Consider the following 23,803-nt stretch of genomic DNA (forward strand, 5'->3'; position numbering starts at 1 on the left):
TGTTCTAGAAGCAGCTGGGCACAAATTACTTTCACTCCAACATCCTGATTTCATACCAGAGGCCTCCAGCCAGGTAGAGCTGTGCTGAGGGGGGTGTGAGGTGGTTAGAAATGACACTGCCCTCCAGTACAGAAAATAAATAAATGAGAACAGAAGTTTTCAAGAAAGATCCCATCCTTCTTGTGTAACCCCAAACAGCAGCTGCTTTTCTGGCACTGCAGCTTCACCTGATGTGCAGAGAGATCACATGGCCATGGAAGGCAGAGGGAAGACCATGGAGAATGCAGCTGCCTCTTCATAGAGGCAATTTAGAGTTCCATGTCCTACTTCCCTTATTGGGAAATCTTGTGGGAGTGGGCACTGCAGATTCCCCTGACTGTGACCAGCCTTATTCAGGAATGCCTGACTGAATTCTCAATGAACTCTCATCTACTCTGATCATCTAAACTGATCAGTGCCTCAGCAACTGCTTTTGTAGAGACTGCCACACTAAATTCAAAAGCCTAAAAGATGCTAGAGCACAGTACAAGGGAATGCTCTTGCTTTGTGTACATGGGAAGAAGGAAGTCACAGTGACTGTGTGACATGAGGATGGTGAGAACAACTGCAAACAGGTTATGAGGAGTGGGCAATGACTGCTACCATCCAAGCAGGGATCTGGTTCTCTTCAACAATGTTTGCAAAGGCTCTGGGGGACCTAGAGAGCTCAAGAAAAGCATCAGGATGCTGAGGATTGTTCTCAATATACTGCCTTGCTCAGTTCTTCCTCCTCTCAGACTGCAGATGGGCATTTCCATGTTCTTGCAACCTGCACACAGCACAAGTGTCCAGTCACTGATGGAGCTTTTCTTGTCCTGATAAATCAGCAGCCCAAATTCCCCAAAATGCCTTCACGATGCTGCTGCAGTCTAAGACCTAAGTGTGAGAGCAGACACAAAATACTGAGTAAAAGCTATTGCTGCAGTGAAGACAGAGGCAGCTCCTGTCTGCTCAGGCTGCTGGATCAGGCATAGACAACCTGCAAATGCCCCACAATATTTAAGGAGCTGGGACAGAGGGAGAGGTTATTTAAGACAGGTGTTTCAGCTCCAAAATGAATACATGCAGATGAGTCCTCTGGGTTTTTCAGTGAAGGGTGTGCACAAGCATATTTCAAGAGCTAGAGAGAGAGATTAGGATGCAAAGACAAGTTGGGCAGTAAGGGATTTTGAGAGGATGCATGGTTTGACTTAAAAATGAACACAGCCGAGCACCACAAATTTTCCAATGATGTTTATTTTTCCTGTAGCCCACAGACACAGCTGGATCTGGCAACAGAGCAGATTCTATTTTTCCATAAAGTGTCCATGTGACATTAAACCCAGGCTAATACTGTCATCAAAGGCGTTCAGAGAGGGCAGCAGCAGAAGCAATGGGAGATGCTGGGAGGACATCAAGGCACAAGGGCAAGGAACATCTCCTCTCCCACTGCCACAGCAGAAACAGGGTGCAGATATGCATAAAGTCATTTTTCTCATCATTTACCAGACAAACACAGCACCATGCAACACAATCTGCAGCTGGAAGTGGGTGGGGCGCAGGATATGGATTGTTATTGCAGTTATTGTTGGAAGCCATGTGTGCAGGACAGCGGGAAGAGCCCAGGGAGTGCCCAGGTGTCAGCAGCTCCCACAAAGCTCCCCAGGGGCATTCACTTGCTGAAGGGAACCACGATGCTCAGGATGCATCTACTGGGACACACCTCTCCCTTGGAGCCAGATCCACTCAGCTGCATTTCAAATGCAGTTCAAGTACCTAAAATACCATGGAAAGAGACATCTATTTTCTTGCAGGAGGTGGATTACTGTGGTGTTTCATTAGGTTAAGGTTCCTTCCCAGGGTGCCCTCCCTCCCAGCTCTGGCCCAGAGCTGCACCTTCCATGGCACTTGCTGTCCAGCCTGGCCAAGGGCAGCATCACCTCAAACATCATTTCCCTTCTAAAGGAAGATTGGAGGAATACCTTCTCCTGATCACACTCTGCTGCTCACAATCTCCCTCCTCTCTCCAGCCCAGGTCACACACAGCCCCCACCCCACACTGTGTGTGCTGCACACGGGCAGGGCCTGGGCTGTGGGGACAGGAGGGTGACACACACACACACGGCATCGCTCCCTTTCACTTTGTTTCACCCAGTCACAGACCTTCCAGCACCCGAGTACTCCTCTGCCAAGTGGTTCCTTCATCCCAAGCAATCTGTACAGCAGCAGCCAGCCCAGAAGTCTCCACAGTGCAGGGCGACTCGTGCAGCCCTGCTTGCAGCTGGGACCTTTGCTCAGCCCTAGAGACTGAGAAAAAGGCTTTGGAAAGGCAGGCTAGCTCCTGCAGCCATGCCCTTGTCTCAGCCAGTTACTGTACAAATGGACAACACACACACATTATTTACAGCCCATTGTTCACATGATGGAGCAGCTCTTGGCTCGGTCTTTCCTGATCTCGGTGTCACTCAGTAAGTCTGTCCTGCCAGGCATCTGTGACGCCCGCTTCAGTCCCCGTTTGGAGTTGCTGCGCTTCAAGTTCTTGTGCACCCTGTTGACCGAGGCCAGCGTGGTCACATGGAACACGTCCCGCACGCTGTTCTCCGACACCTTGGAGGAGCACTCTGCGTAGGCCACTGCCCCGATCTGCCGTGCCAGCGCACTGCCCTGCAGCCCAGAGACAGCAGGAAGAACAGGGAACAAGGTTAGGACACCTTGCTCTGCAAGGAGCAGCCTCTCACACAGCCAGCAGCCCTGCCAGAGCACAGTGGCACCGCTGGCAATCTGGAAACACAGTGCAAGGTTCTGTGGGAGCTCCAGAGGCGAGAAGCAGACAGTGCTGCTGACCACTGGGCCCTGGGTTGCTGGCACTTTGTCATTCACACAGTGCCACCCCTGCAGCTGAGACACCTGGGCAGCCCCCCTTGCCTGGACAGTCACCAGCTCAGAGTGCAGCTGCCCCTGCACCAGAGTCTGGGTCTGTCACCAGCCTGGAGACACTGCTGGGTCCTCTGGAGGCCTCTGGCAGCAGCCCCTGAGCCTTCCAGCTGTGGCTTCTTCCCCCTGCAGTCTTGTCCCAACACAGAAACTACACAGGAGAATCAGTGGGAGCAGAAAGAGCTGCACCAACCTAGGAGATGCAGAAAGATAACACCCCTCCCTTTAGCTGGTCCAGCTTGTCCAATCAGACACTTCCACCTGCTTTGAGGGAACTTTTTGGCTACTAACAGGGTGGCTGCTCAGCAGAGCATCAGGAATAAGTCAGGGTTTTCCAGAGCTGGGGACAAGAATGCTGTAAACATGAGCAGCTCCAAGCCCCTGAGGCATGACCAAACCAGCTGCAGAGCAAGACCTGGGTGCAGTGGCTCACAGAGCACAGCTCTCTCCTCTCTGAGCACTGCCCAAACACACCTGCTCATGTGTCACGGGGATGAGGCGCTGCTTGGAGAGCTCCCGGAGAGTGTTGAGGTCTGTCCTCATGTCCAGCTTGCAGCCCACCAGCACAATCTTCGCGTTGGGGCAGAACTCCTGCGTCTCCCCTTGCCACTGCAGAGGAAAGGAGAGGCTCTGGTGTGTGTGGCTTTTCCAACCAGGGTGTCACAACTGTTCAAACACTGATTAGCATATCAGGGCTCTTTAATGACTGCCCCCATCGTGGATGGGAATGGCCAGAGTACCCCTTGGACAACTTTATGCTTGCCTGCTCCAGATTATGCCCCGCAAACCTGCCCCACCCAAGCGGTGGTGCCCTGTGTGAGGCCATGGGAGGCCAGTCCTGGCTGTGGAAAAACAACCACCACACAGTCTAGTGCTCAGATCTGGGACCCCAAGGGTCAACACGGCCAGTGGGGAGCTCTTTGCACACTCACACACTATTTATTACTGGGAGACACCTGTTGAAGACATTATGATATTCAGAGCATAGCTATAGGCAGGGAAATTAAGAATTGAAGCAATGCAAAGAAAAGGTCAGGGCAAACATCCATGTCCTTGATATAAATGGCTCCTTTCAGAGCTCCCAAAGTGAATGCCTGATGTCAGCTGTGTCTGCAGCAGTAAATAAATCCATCACCTGTGACCTCCCCTGGGGGAGACCTGCACAGCTCCATCAGCATGTCAATGCCCCAGTTACTTATCTAGTGGTACTGAAGTAGGAAGCAGATAATAAATAGAGATTAACCCCAGCTGAAGTCATCACTTGGAATTAGCAATTTCCTACTGTGATAACTGGTGGTTAAACATATATCCTGGGCAATTAGAAGCAGAAAAAAAAGCAAACCACCAAGCCCAGTGTCCACAACCTTGTGGGGAAGGGGGTGCCAAGAACCACCCAAATGTCATACAACCAGTATCAGACCAGAAAATGTGCACAAAATATGAAAAATCTCGTTTTCTCTCAGGAGATTGTCTTAGGTATCTGTTTGCCAAGGACACTGGTTCCACATGACTCAGGCACCCCAGCCCCATGCTGGAGATCATGGTGCTGCAGCCACACAGCACCAAAAGCCTCCACAACCTCTCAGTGAACAGATCCAGTTCTTTTGGAGCTGGAATTCAAGCACCCTAATTTATGTGAAGGATTTGAGCTACAAGGTCTGTTCACACCTGGCAGAGGTCGCAGCTTCGTGGTGACACAGGGCTCCCTCATCTATGGACAGAGCTGTGACCCTCTTCCTGCATGACTGACACCTCTGGGAGCCCAAAACCTGCTGTGCTGTCAAGACTTACCAGAACCAAGGCACCACTCCATGAAAACTTGCTCTGCATGAAAGGCAGAGCTGCTTGCTTGTACTCCCTCAGATGGCTCTGCCCCTTCAACTGTACATGCTGCACAGCAGCCCAGCATCAGAAGGGCAGCATTAATAAAGATTTCCTCTGTTGAATTTTTGCCTGAGGCTTGAACAGGAAATGTTATTTTCTTTATTTGCCTGATATCACAAGCTAAAACCCATTTCAGCTTCATGGTGTCTTAGGAATTTTTCTCACCGCAGCAAGGCTGTGAGCCTGCACCAAAGGAAACAAGGCATCTACTCAGAGGCACTTAAGAAATCCCCTGGGATTTAGGGTTTATTTTAAGTTACCATATCAAAAAAGCATTGCCTAACAGCACTCAAAACATCTGTGAGGCTGTACAGGGAAAGCCATGCACTGAGCAGGGTGGACTCACATGAAGAGTGTGCAGAGAGAAATAACTCCCAGCCCCACCTAGTTATTGAGGGGTTTGTATTTCATTAAGGTATAAATGATTCACTTGCATTATTATTCTGCTGACTCCCAAACTGAGCAGTGAATTCTTTGAGGCCACATGAAACACCCTCCCCTCCACCCAGCCTGCTTGGTACCCGGGACCTGCTCTGGAAGCCAACACTGAGCCATTGACCAATTTATCTGAAGGGTTTTTGTCCCCTCACCAGGACACTCCTGAGACAAAGATCCACTTCTCAGCCCTCCCAGCAGCTGAGTAAGAGGCACTTGCTTCAGCACAACATTTGGCAAAATGTGGAGAGGCCAAGAGGCCAGCCAGTACAATGTGACACGTTCAGGCCGTGGCCACTGCAGCCCTGGCAGCCTGGGGCTCTCTGAGGAGGAACAGCCACAGGAGCCACTGCTCTGTGGTGCTTTTCATGTTTGGTGTCTCAGTGTCACAAATGAGATGCCAGCCAAGGCTCCCCTCCCAGGACAGGATGCAGCTGCCAGATGCTTTCCTGCACAGCAGAACCACAGCTCCCTGAATTGCATGGAAGGAAGCAGGGCACAGCCAGGACCAAGGGATGCAATCCACCAGGAATCCACTTACCCTCACTCCTCTGAGCAGCACTTGGAGCTGCTGGACTTCCCTCCATCTCAGAGGAAAGCCTTGTGTGGGACCTTCTCCCAGAAGTGACCCACTGATACCAGCCAGGGGTGCTCCACAGCAGATCCCCAGCCCTGTGAGGCTCTCTGGGACCTGCCAGCTGGAATATCAGCTTTGCGGCAAGGCACTGAGGTACAGGTAGAAAACCCTCAGCTGCTCCCATGGAGCACGAGCAGGCTTAGGGCCCTGCCTGCTCTCCAGGCCAGTGGCATTGTGCCATCTCATCTTATTCATTCACGGGCTTGAAATTCAGTGGCACAGCTCATTATTTCCCTTGACAAGCTATAGAGAACTGATTGCTGTCTTTTTTACTATGCAGATGCTGAACTGAAGGGTGAGCCAAAAAACTGAGCACTCTGCTTGCTTGGAAACAGGCACCAGGGGCTACTTCTCAGCTGCTGCAGGCAATCCATAGTCACTGGTGGTTCTGCTAACAGTGATCCAGAATACCTTCCCAGGTCTTAATGGAAAACAGAACAAACACCCCACATTTCTCTCTGTCCCCACATTTGTATGTGTGAACACAGAGAGACCCCACACACATACTGCAATCTGCCAGGAGCTCCACCATTCGATGGGTTCCTTTCAAATGGAAATATCTTGCATTCTGCACAGACCAAGTAGAGCACCTGACCTCCTCCCCTGAGCACACCAACTCCAGCAGGGTCAGAGTTTTGAGCCCTGGGAAGAGCCCCAGGGCACAGGGAGCCCAGAGCACCTCTCTCACTGCCCGAGGGCTGGGGGACTCACCTTCTTGAGCACACTGTCCAGGGTCTCGGGGCGGCTGATGTCGAAGCAGATGAGCACAGCATCAGAGTCAGGGTAGGCCAGGGGCCGGACGTTGTCGTAATAAGCTGAGCCTGTGGAGAGGAGCAGGAGCAGCACAGTGAGCAGGCCCCAGCCCCACTCCTGGGCCAAGGCAGGCTGAGCCCCTCAGCCCCCTCTGCCAGGCAGAGAGATTTAATTCCAGTAAGAACTGGGGACACTGCCACGTGATGCAGACCGCTCTGTTGAAGACAAAGGATGTTAACCCGAACTTTGGACCGGTGACCACACATCGTAAGGGTCAGCAGAGTTTGACTGGCAGAGGATTTTAGTTCCTTTGTTTAGGCATGAAAGTCAAAGGTTTTGTCCTTGTTTCCTTATATTTATCCCTTGACAGAGTGAAGAGGCAAGTTTTGCATCCCTGTCTCTCCCTGGAGAGCAGCAGGTGCTGGTGGAGCCGTTCTGCTGGGGATGCTGCTCACGTAGGAGCGACCAGCTCAGCACTCACGCCTGGATTCCATCACTTGTCATGCCAGTGCTGCACCACTAACAGGGGAAAGGTGTGGCTGAGAGAAGACAAGGAATCTGCTACTGCTGGTTTTTATCCTCCCTTGCCATCTTTACACAGGAGAGCTTGCTCACAGGTTGTGGGAATTTGTGACAGGTAAAAACAAATTGCCTTCTTTCTGAAATTGCGCTGGAAAAAGTCAGATTCTTTTTGATATATAGAAGAAGTGGCAGGATTTAGTGAAGGCAATGATGATGATTCTGCATTCCACAGGAATTCTGTGAGCTGGAAAAGAGCCCAGCCTGAATCCTGCATGGCTTCTACAACACACACGTGCACAGGCACACACCTTCAATGCAAATTTCAGGTAGTAAGGCCACTGTGCCATAGCACTTTTATTTGCATTGCGCTCTGTTACCTCAGCAAACAGTCATGGAGCAATCAGCTCACTGCTACTTAAAAACTCTGTTTTGGTTTTATATCACAAATACAAATGACTTAAACTTCCTGGAGGGATGAGAAGCAGATATTTATGAAAAGAAGAAACAGAGACACACGAGTCCTTGTTGAATCTGCCTCCCCCAAAAGCAGGATTGCCCACCCTAGGCCGAAGGAGCCAGACATGCTTCCCTGCTGCAGCTCCTTGGGATGTCTGGACCTGGCACTTTCCCACCCCAGAAGAAAGGTACAGCCCAGGTGTCAGGTGGCTCCTTGATGAAGTTCAGCACCTGGTGAATTATGGATGATGGTGGCTTATGTTTCTGGAAGGATGGAAATCTGCCTGGGCTAAGCATGAGAGGAGAAAGGGCTGATTCTCTGCAGGAGCTCCAGTCCTAGGTGCTGTGTGCACAGGGGCTCCAGCTGAGGTGCAGCCCAGAGTGGGGCACAGTTCCCAGCACAGTGCTGCACCCCAGGTGCTCTGCAAACACCCCGGGCCCCTCTGCAAAACTAACCCTGGGGAGCAGAGCCTCTGCCCAGAGCCCACATGGGGCAGGCTGAGGGCTCTGTGGAGCCTTCCCAAACCCTGCCCACTGCCAGAGACCAGCCATCCAGCTCAGACCATGGCACCAACTACAGCAGAGCTCCAGAGCTCTGACCAGCCCAGCCCCTGCCACTCCCACACAGTCAGGGGAAGATGCCCTGAATTGGATGTGCAATTTGATTCCCAGAAAAATTTGCTACAGGTGTCTCCAGCTCTTACAGCCTCTCTTTGCTCCCCCACAGGAGCAAAGGCACCTGCAACTCTGCTCCTGTGGGGGAGAGATGGGTCTCTGTCCCTGCAAAGTCACTGGGAAGGGAAGCACAGAAGAAGCAGACTTTGATCTCTGCAGAGCCCAGCCCTCTTCCTAGATGGAAAGACCTGTTCCTGATGGAAAGCAGCCGGTCCCTGCGGCATCTTGGACAGCTCTGGGGACAAGGATGCCAGAGAAGGCAGCACGGTGAGCCAGGGTGACCCAGTGTCCGGGCACAGAGGTTTCTGACCTCGCCTCGGGCTCCCACTGCTGCAGTTCACACCTGGCAGAGTCACACCACTCCCCATGGCACACAGAGAAGACCCAGCCCTGCTCACCCAGGGCTGCTTTCACAGGCAGCACCAAGCACAGCAGTGCTGAGCTCCCCTTTGAACGGGGTTTTGTCTCATGCTTGGCATGGGCTGACAGGACAGGATGGGATGGGAGATCCAGTGCTGATCCGCATGCCTGAATTAGCCTGGTCCTTTATGTGAGCCCTGCCCTCTCCCCCGTGCACACAGGGGTGTCTGCCTCCAGACAGGGGCCCTGGTGCTGGAGGAAACGTTCCCACGCACATCCTCTCCCTGCAGCTTCTCAGTTTTACATAAACACTTCAGATAAATCTACCCCCTCCCAGCCAAGGAATGCTCCTTTTGTAGGGGTAGTTTTGGCTCATTCAGCACAGACATTGCCACAGCAAACTGTATCATAGCAACCTGCTGCTCCTCAGCAGCCAGCCAGCCCTTCAGCAGAGAGCCACAGCGCTGCTGCAGCCCCCCACTATCCCACAAGACCCCCACCAGCTCATCCCAGTGCCAGGAATCATGCCAGGAATCATGCTCTCATCACCTGGGACCACAGGAGGAGAGACTGCTGTGCTGGCAGGAGGAGTTGAGGGAAGGGAAGCACAAGGTAAAGAACCTTATCTTTTTAATGAAATCAAAATTTGTTTCACATTCATTAACTTTCTGGTCCAGCTCCAAAGAGCAGGGGGCAGCCCTGGCACCTCAGCTCACAGCCAGAAGCAGCAGCTTCTGCCCACCTCAGGAGACCGACAGAAACCAACGGGGACCCACAGTCAGTGCTGCCCTGTGGGGCAGGAGAGCTGCATTGCTCCCAGCCAAGGCAATCCCCACTTTGCTCTGGAGACAGCTCTACTGAATCAGGAAATTCTGTTTGGGTGATTAATCTTCTAGGTTTTGCATCTATTACTTTTTCATTACATATGATAATTAAAAAAAAGCAAACAACAAAACACCCCAAAACCCCACCTAAACAACCCAAAAAAGAGCCAGTGCCTTCAACTCCAGCTCTTCAGTTGTACGGATTATGAGCACTTGACACCTTACAGATACTCCAGCAGGACACTCCAGAGACCCACAGTCTGGCAATTCCAAACACACACAGGAGCCCAAGGCTGGTGTGTCTGCAGATTCAGCCTTCCTTTACTGCATGAGTCATTCTCCCACTTGGCATCCAGGTCTGCAAGACACAGGACCTAAGTGCATCTCATGATTAAAGAGAAAACTGGAGCAAGACTACAACCAGCTGAAAAATAAAATTCACACAGTTGTCTGAAATTCAGGGGTGGATACAAGCATGAGTAGTTCCTCTTTCCCCTTGGCTGGATCCTGGAATGCCTGGCACCGCAACTCAGAGGTGCCACTCTTGGGCAGGGAACAGAAATATGCTGTTTCATCTATACCAGCATTGTGCTAATCTTTCTGTGCTCCTTATTAGCTGTTCTAGAGATAATGAGCCTCCTCACATAGGCACCCTCCATCCAACAATAAGGCATTACAAACCAGGAAAGCCAGTGTGCTTGCAGAGCCATGATCTGTTCTGCAAGGGGCTCCTGAAGCCCAGCTCTGGCTTAAAACAGAGATGAGCACTGCCAAGACCTAAATTTCTCGGCAGCACACTTGTCTTGGGGGGCTCACTGTAAACTCTCCCCAAAGAGCCAGCAATGTTGAGACACGTGCTGCTTTCTGCAGGGACTGCCAAGAACAGCCTTCATGGAATGAAACAGAAATTCATCCCAGCTTTCTGGAGGGCTACACTGACAAACCACAAAGTTTTGGGTCACTTCCCCACACAGAGGTGACAGATGAGCACCAGCCTTTACAGATGACAGAGGATGTCCACTCTGCCAGACAGATCCCACCCACGGTCCAGCCAAGGTCTGGGTAAGGGGACAAAGCTGCCAAAGCAGGACCAAGTCAACAGCCCCAGGGGTTCCACAACCTTCTGTCCTGGCTGAACTTTGACATTTGTCTTGCTTGTGCAACATCACTGCAAACCCCTGAAGTATAGGTAAGGAGGAAACTGCTCTGTGACATAGAATAAACACTCCTCTGGGAAGTGCACGACTGAACAAAACAGCTCATCAGCTTGGACAATTAACCTCTGCTCCTAATTCTTACAATGCACATACAAAAATTAGTGAAATACTAAAGAGCCCAGCTGGCATACCTTCAGGATGAAGGGAATAGTATTTGCATAGGCTGAGGTGGCATTTCTGGGCCCCTCTCCAGATCTTATTACTGGAAGCCTGCCCCTCAGGAGGAGGCTGTTCTGCTGGATTTACCGGTGGAGGCATCCCCAGCTCAGACAGGCACAGAGTGCTACTGCCTCATCCCAGTCCTGTGTCCTGTCTCACATATGCAGCTACCAGTGCTCCAGAGAAGCTTGCTCAGATGCAAACTTCCCTCCAGCAACTGTGAGGAGTCCCTGAAAGCTCCTTGTAGAAGTCCCTGCTGGCTCCTGGGGGAGCATCACGGAGTGTCTGGAATGGGAGGACTGGGTCTGCAGCTGAGGAGCCCTCCCAGCCTTTTCAGAGTCGTGCCTGCAGCAGCTGACCAGGGAGAACAATGGGGGTCACAAGTCCCTTCCTGGCACTCTTGGCGTGTCACAAGGACAGCTGGCATTGCCACAACCTGCCTGTCAGCCTTTCTACAGGGTACAACAAGGACCAAGAGTGGCAACAGCTTCCTGCAGCACAGCCAGCACATGCTCTGCCCTTGGGGAACACGGCTGAGGGCTGAATGAACACAATTATCTTGGTGCAATGCTGCACATTTCAGGTTTACTGTTCACAAGCATGAGATCCTCCCCAACCATTTGGCTGCCAGATAAGGTTTCTTCCCACAGGGAAGGCTGGGCCTGTACACTTGCAAAGTTTAATGGAGTGGAGATTTTTATCTTCAGAATCTGGGGCAAAAGGAGCAGGAAGAGCAGAGCATAGAAGAGAGCAGATCACCTCTGAGCTGTGGGAAAGGGGCCTGCACCTGAGCTGGGAACAAACCCACTCCACAGAACATCCTTCCTTGTCCACGAGGTCACAGCAGCCAGCAGGGTCAGCTAGTTGCCACTAAAAGCAATGTTCCTCAGCACCTTCATATCTCCCAGGACATCCCATGGCCCCACAGAGGCTGAGCCTCTCAGATCTGTAGGGGACAAAGGATGGATGATGCCACAGGACAACCAGCCTCCATCCCAGGGCCACACAGTATTGCAGCGTGCCCCCAACACTGTGCACAGCCCAGAGATGATCCTCCTGGGCACTGCCCTGCCCTGTCATGTCCTGTCATGTCTTCTCAAAGGTCCATCCTCCACCCACTTCAGTATCAGCATTTCTGCTGCAACCCTTTAAAGTTCTGTCTGACTGCTTACAGACCTGTGTAAGAATGTGACCCAGCTGCATGTATTTTTAGGATTAACTACGTATTTGTGCTGAGGCACAACACAAGCATGCTGGTTTTAGGCTCTCAGTCTGAACAGGAAGCATGGGAGGAGCTCTTTTGGTATGGAAAAGGCAGCTCCACATTTTCTCTTTGCCTTAGAGTGCAAGTAGCATTGAACTCTTTCTGAGACAGAACTTGTTCTTACACTTTGGAAGAGGCAGCCATGGCAATCCTGGAGCTGCACACTGGGAATCCAGGCACAGACAGCCGCAGCATCCATGGAGATGCCATTGCTAAACTCAGCCCCTTTCAGCTCTCTAATCTCATCAACATTCCTCAGTAGTTCCCTTAAAAGAAGGATCTGTTATCACAGCCTGTGGGTTCCCACACAGGCCATTCCAAGGCAGACTGTTTGCTGAGTACAGGCAAAGAGGAAGGCGGAGGGGGATTTGCAATTCACAGTGTTATTCTTGTCTTGAAAGCACATCTGCTGAAGAGACAGTGGCTGTGGAAAGCTGGCAGCCACACAGCTCCTCTGCTGTGAGCTGAGCAGGGCACTGCTGAACCTGTGAGCACTGACCTCTGCAACACTGCAGGCTGCAGCAGACACTGTGACTCTGGACCACGCTGCATCCTGATGGTCCACAAAGGAAAGCCCCCTCCAGCAGCTTTCCAAGGCAACAGTGACCTTGTGCAAGGCACAATGCCAGGCTGGGTCTCCCACTGAGCATTGGCAAAGATTCTCCTACCAGAACTAGGCAGCTCTACTCTGCAGCTGAATCTGCATCAGCAAAAGATGCATCAAGCAGCTCAATGGCCTCAGGTCACCCCCTGCTCTGCCTGCCTGCACTTTGAGGCCACAGACACAGTAGGCAGAGCCTCCCAGCATAGGGGGTGAATAAAAAGCAAAGAACTCAGTCCAGGCTGCAAGGCACACTGTAGATTCTTCACCATTATTAATTGGAAACCTAACAAAAAGTCCACCTAGAGACAGGGTAAAGCCTCAGACCTGCCACACCCAGGCCTTGCCAAGGCACTGGGCAGCAGTGTGGCTTGAGCTCCTCTCTCCCCTTGCTCACACCCAGTGCCAGGGAAGCTCTGCAGAACAGGCAGGGCATTGGGCCAGTCCTGTGTGGGCAGCAGCTACACTGGCAGTGCCAGGTCACTGTGGGAAACACTCCAAGCAGCAGGTCAGCCCGCTCACTGAAGGCTCTCGCTGCCAGAGACCTGCTGAGCACCTCAGTGGCTCCACTTCCAGGGCTCTCAGAGCTGGGCAGACCCACGGGCACTCCCTGCTCCCATTGCACTGCTGAGAGAACCTCCCTGCCCCTGCACGCCTGGGGTAACAAGGCTCCCTCCCAGACCTGACGCGCTCAAACGAAACTCGCCCACTCCTTGCAGAGCATCGCTAATGATCACCAGCCATCCACCCTCCTCCACATGCAAGGAATAAAGCTCTTCCTGATGGGTCCGGGGCACTGGCACTCCGGGTCTGGGAGGCACCCAGCCCTTTGGGAACAGCACTCCCAAGCCCTCAGACATCCGACTGAACAGGAGTTTCCCCCACCACAAGATACCAGTCCTGTGCAGAGGAGTTGTTTCTGTGCTGAGTGTGTTCAGCCAACACAAAAAGAATTTGCCAGAAGAGGAACAAGAAGAGCAGGAAAGCAGCGTGTCCTCCGTAAGGCTCATGAGCAGAGGTGCCAGGGCATGGCCACAGGAGCTGCAACCATGTCTACCCCATCCAGTCTGCAGGCTCTGCACCCCTTCCCTCACAGACAAGATGTCAAACTGCTTTTTAATAGAGGCTTTAGCAAACAGGTTGTAGCACAGGCTTCCCACGGGACAGCAGGCATGGGACATTCCTGACATGCTGTGAAATGGCACCTGAAGCAATTTTACTCCCACGGTCTGTCCTGAGCTGGGACACAAAGGGAAACAAACATGAAATGCAACCAGCACCTGGATTAGTGTGCTCCTCCTCCTAGGTTAGAGTTAGGGGTTAGTCCTTCTCCTCCTGCAGATGCTGGACAAGGAGATTTTCTCCCTGGTACATTTCTAGATCTAAGGCATATTTGAGACAGTGCAGAGTCCCAGCATTTGCTCTGTCAGAGCACCACAGGTTTCACACCTGCAAAGGATTCTCAGTGCTGGAAACTCTCCAGAGTCACCCTCCAGTCCCAGAAAACCTTATCAATGGACAAAGAGTTAAAAGACATTTAAAGAAAATCAGAGGTCTCAATACAATTTGGGAGCCATTCAGTTCTCCATCACTTCTTTCCACTGTGTCAATATTCCTCTAATGAGAGCTCCTGCCTGCCAGCTGCCAATGTCACAGCCTGTGCTTGCCACTTAGCAGGAGGGGTCAATTCAGCTCAAAAGGCTGCATTTTCCAACACACTTCTATCAGCCAGGCTGACAGGACACAGGGAGCAGACAATACCCTGGGCTGTACAGGGCTTGCCAGTGGGATGGCTGAGTGGCCAGGTAGACTGCAGCCACACTCAGTCATCAGAAAGGGAGTTTTCCAGGTCAGACTGCACTTTCCCCATCACCCACTGCTGGGTGATGCTCAGCTCACTCTGTGCAGCTTCCAGAGTCTCCAACTGCTTCCTCAGCTAAGTATGGGGCAAGGGAAATGAATAAAAAAAGTAAAAAAAAATATTCACCTCCTCTCTCCATGTCTCTGCTGATTTCTCAGGGAATTTCGATTCCAATCAGTAATCTAAGAGATGAAGAGCATTTAAAATAGAAAGTGTTCCCCTCTTCATGTCAGGACCACCCTTTCTCAACATCTCCTTTTTCACTCTTGCTAGGTTGGAATTTGTCATGAACAATAAACCCCTACATGAAAAGCAGCTTAAAGGAAAGAGGTAGCACAGAGAGAAGGGAAATGCCCACCAATGCCTGTCATTGTCCATGGGGGGAGCAATGAGCTAGTCCTGATCCCTTCAGCTCAGCTGGTTCAATTCACTATTGGGCAAAACTTCTTTTGCCAAAGCTCCCATTTATAAGGGCCTCTGAAGTCTAGTGGAAACTCAACAGCAGTTTGCAGTCTACAGCTAAAAATTTCAGTTTGATTACTAGGGGAAACTGCTGTATAACACTTAGCAGGATTGTTTATTAAGAACTAGCTCTGGTGTATTTCAAATCAAAGGGGATTTATCTGGAAAACTACCTCATGAACTCTATCTACAGCAAAGCTGTTAAAAAGATCTGACATTTTTCATAGCAGAAAAAAGAATCAAAGCCCATTTCCTTTTGGCTGCAGAGACAAATATTGGAAAAACATCTTTTGTCGCAAGGAGAAAAAATGAACGTGTGACACCATCAGATGCAGGTGTCAGATACATATTTTAAGGACTTTTTATCATGTCCTTTTCTTTAAACATTTGTAAGACCAAAGCAAGTCATTCTGGAGAATTCCTGAAAAGCAAACAATGCTTCAAATGTGCTTCCACACACTCCAAAGATGAAGTTCTTTATATCAAAAGAGCAAAGCCGTTCAGTGCCCAGCAAATATAACCCACCACATCCCCTTCCAAAGCTGCAGAAGCCCAGGGTTTGGAACTCCCCCAGCCATGGGGGTGAACAAGCTGGATCAGCAAGGATGGTTTCACTGTGACCACATCTGAGAGTCTCCAAACACAGGTCAACCCAGCACCAACCACCCTCCAAGGGCTTCCACCACTCTGAGCTTCCAGCACAGCTCCTGGTCAAACGCTGAGAGCCAACTTCATCCACAGCCCCAGCAGCTGCCCCTGGAGACAGTGTCCTCATGGTTCACATCACAGCACACAGCTTGTGAGCAAAGCTACAGCTAATTCCCTTTTTGTCTCCAGGAATAAAAATCAGCAAAGCAAGGTCTCCTGGGTCAGGAAGCTCCAGAAGAAGATTCCAACATATTTTACATGTTTGAGCTAGTCCAAGACTCAGTAAAGCCACTACTCTAGGTAGAGCTATGCTGATCCTATAGCTGTTACTTAATGAATGTAAAATAACAGCAAGGAATCTGAATGAACAACAGGAAAAGAAAGTCCTGGGTTATGTTTTAATTTACTGCTTCTCTTGGACACTGAGACAACTTCATTTGTCATCAGAATGCCAGAAATTATGAGAATATGGGGAAAGAGCATCAGCAAGCACATGATGTATATTCATCAGCAGAGCACAGCATTCAGCTGCACAGCCTGTACCAAAGGATCCAAAGGTAAATTAGAAAGTGCATGTGAACTTTGTGGGATGCCAATATTTCTATTAGCTCTGCATCACTCATGCTTCCACTGAGGCACGAGCAGGCACAAAGTTTGGGACGGGTCTTGGGCTGGGACAGCTGTGCCCGACACTTTGCGCAGAACCACAACTGAGGACACGAAGAGGCAAAATCAAACCAAGCCAAAAAGACGCCGGAGAAGCCCAGAGGCTCTGTGGCAGCGGGCAATACCAGGCCAGGGCATTCCTCCCGAGGCCAGGGCTCCCTCCTCCCGCAGCACTGTCCCCGCTCCCCGTTCCTCCCCGGCCCCGCTCGCAGCCGCTTCTCTCGCTGCTCGCTGTCCCCTGCACATCGGTGCAGCACCCAGAGGCCCCGCAGAGCTGCGGGACGAGGGATCGCGCTCCCGGCGCTGCCCGGGGCCCCGGGAGGCTCGCGGGGCTCGGAGCCGCTGCCCCAGGCCCGGCCCGGGGGTGTGAGGGACGAGGCCGGCCCCGCCGCCCCCCGCGCAGCGCCCGGCTCACCTGAGGTGTCCCACATGTTGAGCTCCGTGCGCTGCTTGTCGATCTCGAAGCTGGCCGTGTAGTTCTCGAAGACGGTGGGCACGTAGCTCTGGGGGAGCGGAGGGGAGAGCAGAGGTGAGCTGAGGTGACGCGAGGCGCGGAGCCCGGCCCGCCCTCCTCCCGCCGCCCTCCCGCACCTCGGGGTAGCAGTCCTTGGCGAAGACGTGCAGCAGCGCCGTCTTGCCGCACTGCGTGTCCCCCACCACCACGATCTTGCAGCGCGCCAGGTGCCCCTCCATGGTGCGGGGCCGCCGCGCCCGCGCCGCCGCTTTACCGGGCCGGCCCCGGCCTGGCCGCGCCCCCGGCCCCGACGGCACCAACCAGGCGCGGAGCGGAGCCGGCGCTGGGCAGGGCCGCGCCGCCACGGCCTCGGCCCCGGGAGCCGCCCCCCGCCGGCCCCGCCGCCCCTCGGGGCGTCCCCTCAGCTCTGCTGCCTCTCGTCACCGGCCTCGGGACGCGGCGTGTGCGGAGGGCGGAGGAGCCGGGGTGCCCGGCCGGAGCTCGGCCCGCACCCCCGGGGCGCCCCCCGGCCCCGCGCCGCGTCCGCTGCCCGGGAGATGCTCCTTCCCCCGGGGCCCCCAGCGCTGCCCAGGGAACGGGAGCTGTTCCCTGAGGAATTCGGCAGAAACGGGGACAGCCGGCATTGCGGCCCGCCCGGTGCGTTCGAAGGGTGCCGTGTCCCCGATGTCCCCACATCAGCGGGGCAGGAACCCAGCCCTGCGGCAGCTGCAGGACCCCAGGCCCTCCTCACAGCCCTCTGCAGAGAGGGCAGCGATTTCTGCTCTCCATTCCTCCTTGAGCACAGGCAGCACATCTATAAATTACAGGCAGTGATTTTAATTAGCAGGCTTCTCTGCTGATAATACTTTGCTGGTCACACTGCAGAAAGATTCACCTGAATGGCAAACAGACAGGCTGCCTGTCACAAAATGCAGTAAAAATTGACACAAGGAAGACAAAGAAGGCCTGGAGAAGTGGAAATGAAAATGTTTTGGCAGCGAAACAAGAATATTAATGGACTGAGGGGGCAGATTGTTTATGCTGAAATCACAGTCTTTTTTTGTATATAAATATTGGTGCTGTGCATGGTGTTGGGACGAGTAAAGAGCAAAGATAGGGTGGAAGGCATGGGGGGGGGGGCTGCCATGCAGGTAAACCCAGTGGTTTCAGGTGCTTCTTGGCCTTCTGACACCCCTGCCAGCTGAGCCCCCTGGAACACACCAGCCTCATTCAGCATTTTGCTGAGCTGGATGCTTCCACGTGGTCACAAACCACGCAGGTCCTGCATCTCAGGATGCACCTCCAGGACAGGAGCCAAGTGTAGCAGGGCTAAAGGTGTGTCTGTAGCACATTCAGCTGGCCAAATGGGAATTCAGGAACCTCATCATCACATACCAGAGAAGACCTGAAAGCTGAAGGGGTGAGGCAGTCCTGGAATCCTTGTAGCTCCTGTCCTCAATTGATCTGATTCCTGCATTTTGTGGGCCAGGAGCTGGCTCAGTCAGTTCTTTGTTCTGCAGCTTTGCTGTGGGTTTTGCTGCAGTATCCCTGGGCCTCACAGCCTTGTCTAAGGCAAAATGATGAGTGACTGTCTCATGCTTGTTTCCTCCAACCTTCCCTGGGGAAAGGCGCCTGTGAAGCACTGTGACAGGTTTTATAAGGCCTGTAGTGATTTTTTGCCTTCTTATATGTGCGCATGTCCCTCCATTTTTATGCAGAAGAATGGAAAGAAAAGTTAATTGTCTTGTGACTGCAGGTAAAGGAGTGCAGGGTATTCACCAGTGTCACCTGGAGCAAGGTTTTCCCCTGGCCAATGCCCTTCCTGACACCATTTTACCATGTTTCTCAATAGGAATTGGGTTTTTGCTTCCAACCATCTGATTGTTGAAATCCTGCTTCAGTGGAGACATGACGCTCTCTGCAGGGAGTACTCAGACCTCTGCAAACCCAACAGCTACATTTTCCTTCAGGAGTGAGAGAGAGAGACAGCAAGCTGCCCCTCTTGCTCAGAGCTGCTGGGCACCATCATTGCTGAGCCTCACATCCCCTTCAGTGCAGAGCACCCCTTGGCAGGCAACACTTGCAGAATAGATTCAACAGCCCTTCATCATGGTGTGAATTTTCCAAGTAGGCTGCAGAGACATGCTGTGACTGTCACTGTGTGTGGAGAGGCGACAGATGGCTCTCACACATTTGCTCCTGGAAGTGCTTCCCCAGTGGCTGGATCCTCCCTTGCTGATCCACCCTCTTGGGGTCTTAATTGCTATTATGAATTAAATTGATTGTGTTATATTTATACCATTTTCTGTACAAAGAAACTGGAAGACATCCTGCACTGGGAAAACATGCCACAAGAAGCCAGCTTTCACTGAAGGACCCACAACCTGAAACCTGGAGCCTGTGATATCTTGTTCTGGTCTGCAGAGCCCCGAAGTTTGGTCCTGTACTGCCAATCACAGGCTCTGGACTGAACTTCAAACACGGTGAGCAAGTGAATTAGGGAGTGAGCAGTGTCCTGTAGTCTGTCACATGGCCATGGTCCCTGCAAGAAGCACAGCTACACCTGGTGAGAGGTGCACTGGTGTCACCCTGGGATCACAGACAGAGCTCCTGCTCATCACACCATGCAGTGACAGTTTCCTGGATTTTTGTGATGATTGTTCACTTTTTACCCATCTTCTCTTTGACATGTGTCTCAGTGTGAAATGTCTCATTTCCCAGCCTGGGACAGAAATAAGGGACACACTTTAGTGTCTCGCCAGATCTAGTCTTAAATATCTTTTTGGACTTGTCAAATATGGGGAAGAGCTAGAAACCATCCAGGCCAAACTGTAGAGTATTGCTAACTATGAACACTTGGAGTTAAATCTTTCAGCCCAGAGTGGTGTCTTATTTGATGCTTTCCCCTAGAAGATAAAGAGGTAGAAAAGCAGTAGAGGTGCAGCAAAAGAATACAAATCAGCAGCAATTAGGAAGGTTAAAAAAAAGAAAGAGAAAAAAAATCCCAGCCAAATCCCCTTTCATGTGTCCAGCCTGTTTACATTCTGGGCTAGAATAGTGCTGATCTGACTCGCTGCTGGCATTAATGAAGTTTGCACCTCTGGGTGAGCAATTTAATTTATCTCAGCAAGCCAAAGCTCATTATAACAGTCCATAAATGTTATCAGATGAAAGCAGCATCCTTCAGCAATCTCGGGGATTAAAGCAAGGAGGCATTCAACTGCCAAGGCTTCTGCTGGAAAGACTGCAGTCAGAACATGTGTGCTAGAGGCTGAGGAAGCACAATGCTGCTCAATTACTGCTGCGGATCTCTCTGTATCGAAACAGTGATCTGGAGCCTTGGAAGCACGCCTGGAGGTGAGCAGCTCCCTTTTCTCCCCCTCTCTCTCCCCAGACATCTCTCCTCAGGGTTCATCAGGCCCAGTAGCAGCTGGAGAGAAATGAGGGGTCTGGGGGACTCCATAGGTTGTCCACAGCTGGTCACTCTCCTCCAGGGAAAAGGAGGCTCCTTGGAGAGGCACTGCAGCATGAAGAATTAAAAAGAGACTTAGGGTGGGAGGAGGAAAACAGCTGATTCAGTCCTCTTGGATGTAGAAACCTCCTTGCCACACACGTCCTGTCCTGGGCTGGATCCAGCTACTTGAACTGCAGCTCCCAGAGCTGTGCTGGCCTTGCCCTCGCCCTCGCCCTCGCTCTGGGTGGAGGCAGTGCAGCACCCACACATGGTTCCCATCACTCCCTTTCTGCCAGGGCTGCCTGTGTGGCTGCAGCTCCAGCGCACGGCACCAGCTGTCAGGGTGGCAGAGCAAGCCCAGCTGAGCGTTCCCTGGCAGAGGTGCTGAGTGGAAATGGCTTCTTCAGCAGTAGGAGTGATCTCCACTGCCTCCACTGCCTTTGAAATCATACGTTCAGTTTTGCAACTCATTTTCATGTGGAGAGTTGTGGAGGTGGGGTGGACAAGGGATGAACAGAAAGAAACCCTCAGATCTTCCGTTTCTTTTCCATTGAATTTTAAAAATGAATTGCATATCCCAAACACAAATTGGAGAAAAAGCAGTTTTTAAAGTCTTCCTTTCTGCAGGCCCAGTGAGGCAGCATCCTCTAGGCTGTGTATGCCTGTGCCTGTGAGGCTGAAGGCTGCTGCATCTGAGGGATGTGCTTCTCTGCAGGGCTGCTGCAGCCGTGCTGGGCTCAGGTGAGGGTCTTTTCTCTGCAGACCCACTGCTGTGCACTGATGTGTTTCAGTCCCACCCTTGCTGCTCTCTGAAGAACTGCTCATGTTCCTGGGGTGAGCCAGGGAAACACCGAGCAGCTGGCGCTGCCGAAGAGCAGCAGTGCCAGAGCCTGCCAGGAGCCAGGGCCCTCGGACAGCAGCAGAGTAGGTGATGGTGCAGAGAAACCCAAGGCACAGCCACGCTGCCCAGTCCTGCCTGCTGTACCCCAGAAAGCCTCAGCACACAGAGGCAAGCCTGTGCATTTTCAGGGAGGTAAGGCACGCTCACCAGATGATGGGGTTCTCATGGATGCGCAGCATGTGGATGTGCTAAGCCTGTAATTCTGGGACTATAATTGTCAGTAAATTATTGATGTTGTGGCGTAAAGTTGAAGCTAAGGAGACTTCTCATTTCACATGATTTCTCCAAAGACTGCAGTGGAGAAAGTGCCTCCTTCTAGAGGAGGACACAGTGGGGTGCAGTTCTGTGCACACCTGGAAACTGGCCCCACGCCAGCCATGCCATTCACGCATGCTGCACATCTGCAGCCTCTGCTGCTGGGTTTGTGCAGGGGAAGAGGCTAGAGAATTCCCACAGCCCATGCATTGTGGGAATGATGCTCTGTGCTCAGCCTCCTGCCAGTGTGAGGAGTGAGCTGCCGTCCACTGAGCTTCAGTTTGCACTTGACAACTGCCTCAATTTGTCTCTGTGATCAAAACAGCAGCACAGGGAACTGCAGCTGTGAGTGGCAGGTATGTCTGAGGGGTTGTATCAGATCTCTTCCACCTGCTGCTCTACCTGTCAAATCTAAATGTAATTTACTGTGATACAGGCACAGTGTCACCCAGGAGGCACAGCATTCCTGGTACGTGTGATGCAGGTGGGACATCTTGTCTGTGTCTTCCTCTCTGTGCATCCTAACACGCTGCATGCATGGGTGAAATAAAGGCAGAACAGAGGCAGGAGGAATCTTTCTCTTGAGTTCCCAACAAATCCAAGTAGATGGATCAAAGTCAACATGTGCTGTAGAGCCAGGATACCAAACTGTATACCCTGAAAGCATGGGTGTGGGTCCTGGCACCCCATGGGGGCTGACTGCAGCCCCACAGCTGCTTCCCAAGCCGAGCCCTTGCCCTGGCCTGCAGCTGGGGGCTCAGGGAGCAGGGGGGCTCGAGGAGCATGGGCAGCACCAGCAGAGCAGAAGAGGGGGCTGGTGGCACCAGGTCAGGGTCAGAGCTGGAATGGGGAACCCTGTGTCTGAGCACTTCACCTGTGCAGTGGAGCCACCCCATGTCTGGCAGTCAGCCCCTGGCCAGCAGTGGGGTCTCAGGAAGCCCTGCCCTGCGAGGTAAAGCTTTTGTGGGCCTGAGCCTCTGGGGTACTGTGCTGAGAGAGCCCTGGGAACTGGCACAGGCAGCTGCCTGCTGACAAGAAAACTGCTGCCAGTTGTGGTTTTTTTTAATCTTCTGCCTGGTCATTGTTAAGATGTCCTTGAGGGCAGGGGAGAGGGACTGCTAGAGCCCTTCATAGAAATAAAAGAATAAGAAACTAAGGGCCAGGCAGGGGAGCTGGCACTGCTCCTACTGTGGCACATCCTCCTCAACCCCTTTGAGGGGATCAGGGAGGACTGCAGGAGGCTGGAAAAAGCAGGACAGCAGCTTACAGAGAGGTGCAGGGCTGCTGGAAAGCTGAGTGTCTGGCAGAGAGAGAATGAGAACAGTTACCTCAGTGGTCTGTGCCCACCTCTGGCTGTAAATCACAAGTCAGCACCATTCAGGAGGGCCCTTGGCCCTGTGCTTCTGGGCAGCAAAAGCTCACATTTGGAGAGCTTGATGGAAAATGGGTTAGAGCAGTGAGCACCAATTCCACTGGGAAAAACAGTTTTCTCTAGCTAATGCTCCCTTGCTGTTCTGCACCAGTGTCCTGTGGGCAGCTGCCAGGATGTGCTGGGGATCCCAGGTCTCCAAGCTCAGAGTTTGCCAGCTGCAAATTCCCAGCCCCTGCCAGCACCAGCACCTCCCTGGCTGCTCCCCAAAACAATTGGCTTCACACACCAATTCCAGAGCAGCAGCAAGCCAGGACTGACCTTAACCCTGCTGCTTCAATGCAGTGAGAAAACTACCCCAGCAGGACACAAAGTGAAGTGGGCAAGGATTTACAGGGGAAATGTTACTGACTGAGCTGATAAGGAAAAACTGACTCAGAAACACGAAAGAGACCAATGCAGGAAGAGAGTCCTGCCCAGCCACAGAGACCTGCCACTGTGCAGAAATGTCCCTGTCCTGTCCAGTCTGCTCCAGATCTTCACACAGCTGCAGCAGACTTGCAGAAGAGGAATCTGACTTCCCAAGTCCAGTGCCTTCACTGACCATTCAGCCTCTGGGGATCATCCCCTGAACTCTGGGGTCAATGGAGGCTCCCTTTGGACCAGCATGTTTCATCCACCACTGTGAATATAAATCACTGAAAGAAGGAAGGCTAGGAAAGCTCCTAGGCAGAGCAGTAGAAGATAAAGGATTGCTTTGACTGCTTCTTTCTAATCTGGGATGTGGGAAATGTTCACACATCAGGAAGGCACATCTGTATTTCTCAGAGCTGACCAATGGCAAACAAAGGGTAAAGCTGGACTGTGGTGCTGTCGTGCAACTGGACTTGAGTCTCCTCCTTGTTCCCACTGCAGCCACCCCAACAGCCATAAATCTGCCACACAGCAGAACCACACGATGTGCAGCCTGCCCCAGGCTCTGTCCTCCTGCCTC

General features: G+C 52.3%; 1 protein-coding gene across 1 annotated transcript; it reads right to left on the minus strand.

Moving 5' to 3' along the window:
• Positions 1-1,259: 1,259 nt before the first annotated feature.
• Positions 1,260-17,128, minus strand: RND2 (Rho family GTPase 2). Its single transcript, XM_086864377.1, has 5 exons — positions 16,968-17,128; positions 16,792-16,879; positions 6,620-6,729; positions 3,427-3,561; positions 1,260-2,682 (listed from the first exon to the last, which is right to left on the minus strand). The coding sequence occupies exons 1-5, from the start codon at positions 17,067-17,069 to the stop codon at positions 2,434-2,436; spliced, it is 684 nt and encodes a 227-aa protein (XP_086720503.1). The 5' UTR covers positions 17,070-17,128; the 3' UTR covers positions 1,260-2,433.
• Between the last annotated feature and the right edge of the window lie 6,675 nt (positions 17,129-23,803).

The sequence above is a fragment of the Cyanistes caeruleus genome, chromosome 27 (genome assembly GCF_971803275.1).
Source record: "Cyanistes caeruleus chromosome 27, bCyaCae1.hap1.1, whole genome shotgun sequence".
Taxonomy (NCBI): domain Eukaryota; kingdom Metazoa; phylum Chordata; class Aves; order Passeriformes; family Paridae; genus Cyanistes; species Cyanistes caeruleus.